The 12294-nt window shown below is 39.9% G+C and overlaps 1 protein-coding gene across 2 annotated transcripts; it reads right to left on the minus strand.

The window, feature by feature from the left end:
* Positions 1 to 1036: 1036 nt before the first annotated feature.
* Positions 1037 to 7611, minus strand: LOC306922473 (intelectin-1-like). 2 transcript variants are annotated; one of them, XM_079500111.1, is made up of 8 exons: positions 7574 to 7611; positions 6951 to 7050; positions 6268 to 6318; positions 5843 to 6090; positions 4981 to 5139; positions 4165 to 4321; positions 2408 to 2511; positions 1037 to 2169 (listed from the first exon to the last, which is right to left on the minus strand). In XM_079500111.1, exons 2-8 carry the CDS (start codon positions 7003 to 7005, stop codon positions 2020 to 2022), a joined length of 924 nt encoding a protein of 307 aa, XP_079356237.1. In that variant the 5' UTR covers positions 7006 to 7050; positions 7574 to 7611; the 3' UTR covers positions 1037 to 2019. The 2 variants fall into 2 exon arrangements, with proteins under 2 accessions (XP_079356237.1, XP_079356236.1); XM_079500110.1 differs by having other exon boundaries at positions 6951 to 7080; positions 7574 to 7596.
* Positions 7612 to 12294: the final 4683 nt, after the last annotated feature.

The following is a 12294-nucleotide window of genomic DNA, read 5'->3' on the forward strand; positions in this document are numbered from 1 at the left end:
CATAATAATTAAAGATAGTAAGTAGGCTATGTAAGGGTCCAATAATATTAAGGTACCAACTCTCCATCATTTAAAGGACCACTTCACCACTTTTCAACTTCTCTTCCTATAATTGGTCCCAACTAATGTTCATGATAAAATACCACCATTTTTTCCTACTCAGTCTGTGTCTCATAGGAAGGCTGTGGGGAGTTCAGAAACCCGTCCACCAGTGACATCATCGATGGTGAATTCAAGCTAATAGAAACGGCAGGTTTTCCTGAAAAGTTGCAATGCAAAAGTTGAAGCCATCGTTCTCACGATAATAAAAATCGAAATATATTTGAAAACAAATCTTGTTTTAAAAAAAATCTGCCTAATGATGATGTCACTGGTGGACGGGTGTCCGAACTGCCCAAAGCCCTCCTATGAGACACAGACTGAGTAGGAAAAAATGGTGGTGTTTTATCATGAACATTAGTGAGGACCAATTATATGAAGAGATGTTGAAAAGTGGTCCTTTAAGATTTAACTGCATGGGGACCACCTGGAACCGCCTCAAGGACCATTGGTGGTCCCCGGACCACTGGTTGAAAACCACTGCTATAGAGAACTCATAGGCTCAGTGGTGGAAGGTAACAAAGTAGGCTACATTTACTTATACCGATTTGTATTTGTACTTTACTGCAGTATTTCCAATTTCCAATACTTTTACTTCTACTCCACACTAATGTTCATGATAAAATACAATTTTTGTTACTGGTCACTTGTGGATTTTGATTATTATTAAAAAAAAGACATTAACCACTACGGCCTTAATATACATTTTGGCCATTTCAAAATAGCCGATCTACAAGCTCACAATGAGTCACAATGCGTCACAATGAGTCGCAATGCGACGCATTGTGAGGTTTTAGATTTGCTATTTTCAAAAGATTTTTATACATTTGAAAACATAAAATTGGACATTCTGCATAATGAATACTTTTACATAAGTAAAAAATGTGAGTAATTTCCCCCACCATTGTATAGGATACAGGATAAACAAAACTGTAAGTTCAAGGTTCAAGGGTTGTACTTTATTGGTACAGGCAGCACTTATTTTGGTTTGGCTTCCTTCAGACAAGGCAGCAGCATAGATAACAGTAGAAAAAAGATTCAAGAGCACCATCAAATGTACACATGCTGACACAAAACAAACAAGCGGACAAAATTGCATATGGAATGCTGTAAAATTGAAGCTGATTGGATGCAATAATGTGTCCCACCTAAAACAAAAAACAGTTTACTGAAGAGCTGCAGAGATTGTTACTGAACAAAAGCTCCATAGCAAAATGTGTAAGCCTATTGGAACGTAAAGTTAATTGTTTAACAAAGAATATCCCTTACAGTACCTTTAAACATGACAAAGTAACTTAGTTTACAAGGTCTTCTTCACATATTAAAGCCATAGTAGCAATACATCAGAACTCTGAGAACTCATACAATGAAAGTCCTTTGGTGAAGAATAACAGCAGATATCTTTCTTATGCCTTAGTTTATTCACATAGCACAGAAAGCAAGGGCAAAGGGGAGGGATAGAAATAAAGGCAGGGGCTCGCAACTCACTTTAAGATGCTTCAAGGTTTTATTCAGCAACAGAGCAGGCAAAAAATACAACATTTCGACCATGAAAGACCTCACGGTCAAAACATTTTTTTGCCTGCTGTGTCGCTGGGGTGAGTAATACTTGGAGCATCTCAAAGTGAGTTGCGAGCCCCTGCATTTTTCTACGTTGTCTGTTCTAACAGTTTGGCTCAGCACCAAGGATGGAGGATGTGCGTTACATACATACTGTACATACAGTATCTTATTTTCAAAGGTTGACATCATGTGACTCTGGACAAGGGACATTTGAGTTATGATTTGTGGCTGATCCATCAAGACTTCAGTAAGCACACACAGTAAATACAATGTTTATAATGCAATGCATCAAGTAATATTTCATGTGGATTTTGTAAAGCCTGTTGCTTGCCATAGGTCGCTGTGGTTTCAGGAAAATCAGCGAACGAAGAGGATCACGGCAGCCTCGATAAATTCCCTGGTTGCACTCCATTTTTTGCCTACCCCATAGCCATCGTTGTCCATGGAAGAGAAGTCACCACACTGTTTGGTTGCCTCAGGGAAGTATCCTCCTCCACCAATACAAAACTGAAAATGCATTCATTCACAGAGAGAGAGAGAGAGAGAGAGAGAGAGAAAAATGTCATTATTGGGCTTTTAAACTCTCAAAAGAATTTCAATGACTTACAAATGGGTAATTATTAATATTTACTTATTTAGATATGATTATTTGTCATGGAGTCCAGAGATGATGCTTGCCAAATTTGGTAACAAGTGCCTAAAGTTACAATTTTGTGTTTAGTGTCATAGTGTGTAGCGTACTCACATGTTCAACGTTGCATCCACATGCTCTGACTCCAGAGCACATGGCCATGGCAGCACCCTCATTATTGACCGGTCTGAACTGGATCCAGCCTGGATGATACTCCTCTGAAGAAGACAATTAAAAGATATCATATTAATACTAGTACATGGTGTATAGAGCGTCGCAGTCCCGCCCCCTTTCATGGCCCGGAAGAGAATTTCCCATTCATTTTTCCCATACACGTTTCAGAAAGTATTTATTTAAAGACGTGTAAGCCTTGCACAAAGCCAACTCAGCTCCTGACAAATCATGGCAATAAACACACATTTTTATAATTAGAAAGAAGAAAAAAAGGGCAGGGTTGTACCCTGTACACTTTTTTTTCCCTTCTCCTTTCTAAGTATGTGTTCGGCCCAAACAATTGTGTTTATTGATTTGTCAGGAGCCGAGTTGGCTTTGTCCGAGGCTTAAAGGTCTTTAAATAAATACTTTCTGAAACGTATAGGAAAAATGAATGGGAAATTCTCTTCCGGGCCTTGAAAGGCTGGCGGGACTGTGACGCTCTATCGCATTAAATAATATATTATATAGTAGTAGCAGTAGTAGTGGTACACTACTAGTAGTAGTAGTAGTAGTAGTAGTAATTAATAGTTTAGTATAGTATTTTATTATTGATTCTAATAAGCTTGATAAACATCAAAGCACCAATTATATAGGTGGTTCATTGGGGATTAACGGACAGACATTTGTTCATCATTCGTGGTCGTTTTTTTATGCGAAGAATCAAAACGTATCGAGGCTGGACCATGTGACCATCATCAGAGTGAAGTGCCCACACACTACAAACTCATGTACACATGCATAATTGCACTGGTTCTTAAACAGTTGCTAGGGACCCATTTGTGGATCGCGGACACATTTTCATGGGTCCCTTCATTTATTTTTATTTTTATTATTATTTCAATACAAAAAAAAAAACATTGTTCATGAATTTAAAAAACTGTAATTTCATGAAGAAATCAAAGAAAGGAAAAATAAATCCACAAATTAGAAAACAAATGTTTAAGTGGTAGTGAAACGAGCAGATCTACAAGCTCACAATGCGGCGCTTCGCACCGCCTTGTGAGCTTGTAGATCTGCTATTTTCACTAGTTTGGGGCACAGGCTAAAACGTTTGGGAACTACATTCTGAATTATTGGACGTTTGCATCATGGATCTTTGATGAGGATTGAAATGTCCAATAATTTAGGTGAAAAGGAGTTGTGTATAGCAGTGGTTCCCAAAGTGGGGTCCGGGGACCCCCAGGGGTCCTTGATGGAGTTCCAGGGGGTCCCCAGCAAAATGATAGTTTGGAACCAAATGGACCCTTATGGGTCTGTAACTCTGAGAGTGTACAAAGGGAACTAAATCCATTTGTACACGCTTAAATTGTACGAGTTAAATTAACATTGATTTTACAATATAAATTGGGCTTCCCATAGACAAAAATGCCATTAAATGGGGGTCCGTAGACTAATTCATATCAAATTGGGGGTCCTTGATATTAAAATGGTTGATAATCACTGCTAGAGCCGTAAAAACAATCTCTTATGGGGGTCCCTGGCATATCTTTTCAAGTGGGGGTCCATGAGTAGGGGAAAAAGATTGTGACATTTTATCATGATCATTAGTGAGGAAGGATCATTAGGAAGAGAGTTTGAAAAGTGGTGAAGTGGTCCTTTTCTGTTTTCTGTTGGGTGCATGATCAGCAGTATAAGTAACACCATTAAAATCTTACCATCTGCCCAGGGTCCATAGAAGGCTCTTACGCTGGCATTATTCATTTCCCTACTCCCTTCCTGGTATACAATTTGGTAGCTTGGTCCATGGGCGACTGTGCAAGTCTGTGCAGTATCCGTCTGTGACAAGGTCTCTCCTTGAGTCAAAGTGTGTGTCTTGTGGATGAGAAAAAGGGAATATAATTACAAGAAGAATTATGCATGAATTCATACTTTTGATGTTTTCACCTTTTACATGTAACAAAGTAGTTCTACATTGCAGTATTGATAAGTAAAACATGTGAATACTTTTTCCACCATTGCTTATTTGCCTATTTTTACTATTTTGCAAAACATTTTTAAAGTGTTTAAAACTACGAGCTACATTGACACGTTGTGTGCTTGTAGAAAAAAAAGTAAAAAAAAAAAGAAAATAAAGGCAAAGAAGATAAGGGGTAGTAAGGGAGGCACAGGCAAAAAAACAGATAGAAAATGTATTCAGCTATACATTACACATTGATCTAGTTACAATAGAACAGTGGTTTTCAACCCTTTTCAATACAAGGCACATTATTTATTCAGCATTTGAGCCATGGACCACCACTTGATGAGATTTAGCCTCTCAGACCCAAAAGTGTTTTGTCCACAATTCCATGCTGTATTGATGTTGGTACCATTAGGAGAGACAACAGCCAAACGATCAAAATAAAAAATCCTCTACATTCTCTAATTGTGTAGACTTCTTGTAAATTAATTAATGCAGATGTTTAACAATAATTTGGAACGGTGGACCACTGGTTGAAAACCACTGCAATAGAACATTAAATTGACCTTACTGTGAAAAGGTTGAAGAGGTTCCCTCCATGGTTCGTTAGGAAGTTATTGGCGGTGTGGTATTTGAGAATAGCCGTTTCCGACCACGTGGGACTTTCAGCCAAGTTGGGAACATGCCACACTTGCATATTCTCTGCTATAATGTCATAGTACGCAGGACTCTGTCAAAAAAATATAATATAATAATAATAATTTGAATAATGATAATTAGACAAATTTAGTTTTATTAAGTATTAAGTATCCCAAAAATATAGATATAGAACTATATCTCTGCTGTCGGGAAGAAACCATTTTCATTTTCAGGAAATTAAAAATATAATTGTGTTGGAAACTGATGAAAACCTTATATTTTGAAAACAAAGCAATTCTACCTCATGAAAGTTGGTGTTGTAACTTTATAAATTGTCAATGATTTGCATGAGAGGAGTGGTGGAGTTAGTTGCTTTAGCAGACAGTTTGAGGGTCCAATGGAGTTAAGAGGTTTTGTCCAAAGCGCTTTTTACTACTTTGCATTGGTTGATTTGGTTCAATATTGTTTTAACCAACACACAAATGTAAACGTAAAAAAATGGAGTTAGGTGATTTCCACCCGACAGCAATAAATACGTTATTTTTATGGGTGAACCAATGCAGTAAAATGAATTGTCGGGTATTACGTAGACAGAAGGTAATATGTAGTTATGTACTGTACATTCTGTATGGACTTAATTTATGCACATGAGATGTGATAGTGGGGGGAAACCAGTGTATTAGTAGGCTAGTGAAGAAGACATAGGATGAGAGTAATACTAAAGCAACATAAATATTCACATGGGTAACTGCGCATCTGGCATTAACACTAAGATCACTGAAGAGCAAACCTACCTTGAAATCGTCAGAGGTGGCTCCCTGTGCCGTTCCGAATGATCTGTAGTTGATCCAGTTCAAATCTCCGCCTTTCGTATTTCTGCTGTTGCCCTGCTGCGTGGTCCAGCGGTCCCCCACGGTGCATCTGCCAAGCATGAAGTTCTCATGGACGCTGGCCACCAGTGTCCAGCCACCGCCGTCCGTTACCATGTCACAGTAAGTCTGGTATTCCATACCATGCTCCGTACTGAGCATATATATGCCACCTGAAGGTAGAATCGTAATTGAAAATCAAGTAGTTAGTAGGCAGGCACACACACAATTTAGGCATTTAGCAGACGCTCTTAATCCAGAGCGCGCGCACGCACGCGCGCACGCGCGCACGCACGCACGCACGCACGCACACACACACACACACACACACACACACACACACAACTTACTAGATTCCATTTGCATCTCGTCTTTCAATTGTTTACAGCTTCGGGCCACTCCTGTAATATAGGGAAAATCAAATTGTGACTTTGGGTCTTGGTCTTTCCCAGTGGTGGAAAGTAACTAAGTACATTTACTTAAGAATTGTACTGTAATCTTGAGGTATTTTTAATTTACTTGAGTATTTCCAATTTCCAATACTTTTACTTCTACGCCACAGTCTCCACTCAGAGGCAAATATTTTACTTTTACTCCACCAGTTATTTGAAAGCTTTAGCTACTAGTTCCTTTAACCACCTCAGCTCTATATACATTTCGGCCATTTGAAAATAGCCAATCTACAAGTTTGCGATGCGGCGCATTGTGAGCTTGTAGATCTGCTATTTTCAAACATTTGGGACATTCTGCACAATTACTTTTGGTACTTTATGTACATTTTGAAGCCAATACTTTTACTCAAGTAAATGTAAATTCCAGACTTTTACTTTTAACAGGGTATTTGCAGTATTGATACTTTTACTTAAGTAAAACCTTTGAGTACTTTTTCCACCACTGGTCTCTCTCTCTCTCTCTCTCTCTCTCTAGCCTATAGTGTAAAGATACAGAGAGGCAGTACCTCTCTCTCTCTCTCTCTCTCTCTCTCTCATACAATTGTAGTAGCCTATAGTGTAAAGATACAGAGAGGCAGTACCTGAGACGTGCCGCACGACCATGCAGGTGAGGAACAGGAAACTCCAAAAGGACATGACGACAGAGGGAATGGATGACAAATATGCCCCTTCGTTTCCAACCTTAAACCAGATAGAAGAGTTCAAGACGACCTTAACCAGAATGAACCATCATTAAAAATCATTCCATTGACGCCAACATCATCAACAACCATCGATGTGATTCAAATAAGACATTTAGACCAGAGGACGCATCTGTGTCACCATATAGATTTTAACCACTTTAACCACTATTTTAAGCTTTAGCTGTTGACAAATAGCAGATCTACAGGCACCGAGTGCCACGCTACGAGCTTGTAGATCTGCTATTTTTGAAAAATCGTGAAAATGTGTGCAAAAATAAAATATTCTTTCACAGTGAACGTTTTTAACTCAAATCTTTGCTTCTGGGGGGTCCCCGGGACAACATTTTCAGATGGGGGTCGGCAGGCCAAATACAGATAATTCTGTGGGTCCTTGACATTAAATAGTTTGAGCACCACTGACAGAAACATAGGTTTTTCAGAAAACTGTCATGATTTAGAAGACTTTTGTAGAAATCGACCACAGGTCTAAATGGGATAAGACAGCACGTAAATGGCCTTACCTTGTTGCATTAGACGGGCAGGACTGAGCTTCCTGTCCTTGGTGATCTTCTTATAACAGACACTTGTTTATGAATAAGGAATAAGATAACAAGATGGAATGCTGTCAACAGTTTCATGCATGTCTACGCGTTATCTGCCAAACTAGCACGTGTGATGATCTTTGTGTCGGTATACTAGTTTGCTGCTTGTTGACCAATCGTGAGAGACATTCTCAGCAAAGTCCCTCCCCACCCTGTCGGGAATTCCCAGCTGGACTACACCACAGCTTGTTGGTTGTGCAGTACCTTGTTGACAGCAGGCTAATATTAATTTGTTCATTCATTTATTCTGTTTGGGTTCCCACTTTTTCTCCATGCAACACTGTAAATTTCATGTATTGGTATTACTCCCCATTACAGTATGTGTGTGTGCGTGCGTGCGTGCGTGCGTCTGAATGTCACCACTACAGATACCATAGAGAACAACAACATGACAGTTGTTGTTCTCTATTGCCGGCAGTGCTCGGCAATAGGAATGGATACAGTATCTCTGTGTGTGTGTGTGCGTGTGTGTGTGTGTGTGTGTGAGTGTGAGTGTGTGTATACTATCACTAGGTCCAGGCACCTTGGCTGGTAAGCCAGTCTGGCAGTGTGCCGCGGGTTCGACTCCCGATCCCGACCGCCTTCACTGCATGTCACCCCCCCCATCTCTCTCCCCATTTCCTGTCAGCCTACCTTCTATCCCTCCATAAAAGAAAAAAATAAAGGCAAAAGCCACAAAAAAACATAACATTTATTTTGGCGGGCCTTGATGCCGTCGTAATGACTGATTTTACACTTGCTGAAAATAGCCGATCTACAAGCTCACAACGTGTCACGCTGCGACACGTTGTGAGCTTGTAGATCGGCTATTTTCAGCATGAAACCAAGTGTAAAATTACTTATACTGTATCTCTTGTCCACTAGTCCCTTCCTAACATTTTAGTCTAGTTTTTATCTGTTGACGAAATTGTCGATATATTGAGTCTTAGTTTTAGTTACCATAGCTTAGTTTCCATGTAGTTTTCGTCAGTGGAAAAAGGTAGTCGACAAACTTAGTTCATCTTAGTTTTAGTCAACGAAATCAACACTGTATACCGTGTGTGTGTTGTTTTGTATTTTGTTACCTTTTAACCAGGCCTGGAATTCCTTCATTTTAGGGGCAAGGCCTTATAACTTATTGGCCTCTGGCGTTGTTCATTTTTTGAGGGCACAAATGCCAGGGTAGGGAAGCCATAAAATGACTATCTGCAGTGAAATAAATAAATGATGGTATTTACAATCTGAACAATGCTCAGCCCTGTACCTACCAAAGTTACTGGATTAGTTTAAAGAAGGGTACGTCTATATGACAAGAAAGAGACAGATGAGAAAGTGGTACAGTCTGCTGCATTAAGGTCACTATGGTGTCTGGCCTTAGGGCATGCCATGTTTTTTAGGAGCCCAAGGCCAAACTGAGGGGCAATGGCCTTCATGGCCTCTCTGAAATTCCTGCCCTACTTTTAGCAGATACTTTTCTTAGCACTTCCTCAGCCACCAGAATGCTGTTGTTGGTTGACAAATGTTCATGGCATGCACTATGACCTTGAGCATTCAAGTGTTTATTTGAAATGAACCTTCTTTGACTCAGTTAATAGATTGGTGATGATGAGAGTGTGACATTGTTGATCATAGGCCATTCAATTGGAGACACCAGTCAACAGCAACAAAACTGGCATAGTACTGTAACTAAGAAAATATGTATGAACAACTGTTTGCAAATCAATCATTCTAAAACTAAAGAGAAGAGATGCTTTGTACCAGACTGCAGTTCCTGCATGGGCAGATTTGAGGACATGCTGCTTGCTTACACCCACCCGGATCAAATTGGTTTAAACTGACCGGCATTGTCATCCTTAAATGACAATTGTACATACACAACGGTTGGCCATTATGGCTTTGACTTTTCTTTTTGTCATATCTGCCATGGCATTGGTTATTTGGGGCGGCATGGCTCAAAAGGTAGAGCAGCCGCTTGTGAACCCAGAAGGTTCCCAGTTCGATCCTGGGCTTCCCCAGAGTTAGTGTCGATTGTCAAAGTGTTCTTGAGCACGTCACTGAACCACTAATTGCTCCCGATGAGCAGGTTGGTGAATTGCATGGTTTTCTCCACCATCGATGTATGAAATGTGAATGGGTGAATATAATGTACAATCATTGATAAAGATGCTACATAAATGCACCATTTGTGGCTTCATTAACTGCTGGATTTGTTGGGGTTTAGCATTCTATTGTGCTATCATGCCCAGTTGCCCACCTACTGTAATCACAATCATTTGATTCAAATATTAGGCTACTGGCTAAATGTGGCTGTGATAGAAGATCTACTTCAAATCTACTGGGCTACTTTATCCCTGAGATTTGCAATCTTTACCTTATTGTAATCAGAGGCAGATCCGATATATCATAAAGATGTGTTTCTATAATATCAATCAGACAATAATTGGGAAATATTGTGCTCCTTAAGAGCTACAGATTATGTACGTTTATCATTGTGGTTGTGTAGGCCTATACCCCTCATATTTCCCTTGTAGTTTTTCCCTTCCTAGATATGTAGTGGAGACAAAAGTACAATATTTCTATTTGAAATGTACTGTAGCAGTGTCATAAGTATAAAAAAGGTACACTTCAGTACAGTACTTAGATACTAGGTTCCACCACTGTTCAGAGACCCATGCAAATTAGTCCGGAAAATTGCCGATTCTGCAGTGAAGTGGATAGGCTAGATTCATTGTGCAATATTTTGATTGATTCTTCTCATATTTGTCTTGCCTGCCAGTTTATATAATTGTACATTGTACGATGAATAGTGAAACTAGCCGATCTACAAGCTCACAGTGCTTCCCCATCCTACCAACACACACAATCACAAGGCCAGCTATTAATTATAGCACAGAAATAAGTTAACATGAATCATGGGCTCAGTCTATCATTTCGCTGCATACATATTTAACCACTTAAAACACACACACACACACACACACACACACACACACACACACACACACACACACACACACACACACACACACACACACACACACACACACACACACACACACACACACACACACACACACACACACACACACACACACACACACACACACACACACACACACACACACACACACACACACACACACACACACACACACACACACACACACACACACACACACACCGAGAGAGGGATGGGAGAATGTTGTTATGATCGTTTTGTCTCTCGTCCTCTTGTAAGAAGAGTGAATTTATAATACACGGCCAAACATGGACGGGAGCCAGAGAGTGTCATCATGACAGCTACGTTTTTTGAAAGCTTCTCAAAGGTGAAGTGGTCTGTGATGTGTTGTGGTAGGGGAGGATGAGAGAGAGAGAGAGAGAGAGAGAGAGAGAGAGAGAGAGAGGTTCTCCCTGGGTGGAGGAATAAATAAATAGAGTTCAACTTCTCCAAACTGGGCCACTGTACACGACTTAGCTTCAAGAGTACTTGTTCAATGTAGAGTTCCCCACCGCACGCAGAGTGTCATTCACCCTATGCATGACTTGTGATCCTGTTATGATTATATTCTGATAATCGGAATATTGAAGACTTAATTTTGACCTGGTACCAGGGGTCATCACCATGCTATTTTTGTCATTGACATGCAAATGAGACAATAATGTTACCAGAAGAAACACAAAGGGTGACCATTGCAGGACAACTCCTTAGTGTACAAATGGAACCAAATGGACCCTACCCCCCTTTTTGAAACTAGCTCCTTGCCACTCGCCCTACACACTTCCACTTGGTTTGAGCATAGATATATAAATCATAGTGACGGCACTGGATGGGAGGGGAATCCCAGTGCCATCTCTATTATTTATATATCTATGCTCAAACCAAGTGGAAGTGTGTAGGGCGAGTGGCGAGGAGCTAGTTTCAAAAAGGGCCTAAAGGTACATTTGGTTCCATTTGAACACTAAAGAGTTATGGTGGTCCGTGAAGATAAAACAAAAGTTTGTTAAACCACTGTACTAGTGGACTGTGCCATTATTTATCTGCCATAGTGTCATGGTAAATCAGTGTCATACATATTCTAAGGAAAACCTGGAGACTGACATTCAGTAATCGTGTCTTGTGATCAAATAAAGAACATTATGATATTGTTTAAAAACAATCTAGAATTTGCCAGGGACAAGGACAAGTCTTGCCACAGACACATTTGTACGTTATGACATCTATTATTATGAGCTTGACTCCATCTTTGTTTAGACATGGCTAATGGTCAAGTTTCTGCCTTCAGTAGAGAACTGATTGACCGCTAACTCCGTGTTTAATGTGATTGAAAATGTTATTAACAGTTTGTGGAATGTGTACAGTTCAACAAAAGTACAGGTCAATACAAAAACTGCTACGAGGATAAAACCAGAAAAAGCTCCATTTTCAATGTGTGCTTCTCCTGTGAGCTGATGACCTGTATATGTTGACTTTTAGGTTTAAGGCCTTGCCGCCTTACTGTCTTTCATGTCACATTGAAAAACATAGAAAGAAACAATAGAGCACGCACATCCACTAACTAAAACGCCAGGTGCTGGGCCGAGGTAAATAATAGAAAAGAAAATAAGGTCTGCACACAGGACTGAGCTCCAAAGCTTAAATATTTAATTTCTCACCACAGTGG

Source organism: Electrona antarctica, assembly GCF_951216825.1.
Source record: "Electrona antarctica genome assembly, chromosome: 4".
NCBI lineage: Eukaryota > Metazoa > Chordata > Actinopteri > Myctophiformes > Myctophidae > Electrona > Electrona antarctica.

Excerpts from the sequence above, each read along its gene's own strand:
- LOC306922473 (XM_079500111.1), bottom strand. The coding sequence starts at position 7,005 with ATGTCCTTTTGGAGTTTCCTGTTCCTCACCTGCATGGTCGTGCGGCAC. Across the intron at positions 6,091-6,267 it reads CGAGATGCAAATGGAATCTA|GTGGCATATATATGCTCAGT; the intron begins GTAAGTTGTGTG and ends TTCTACCTTCAG. Across the intron at positions 4,322-4,980 it reads ACCTCTTCAACCTTTTCACA|ACACACACTTTGACTCAAGG; the intron begins GTAAGGTCAATT and ends CTCATCCACAAG.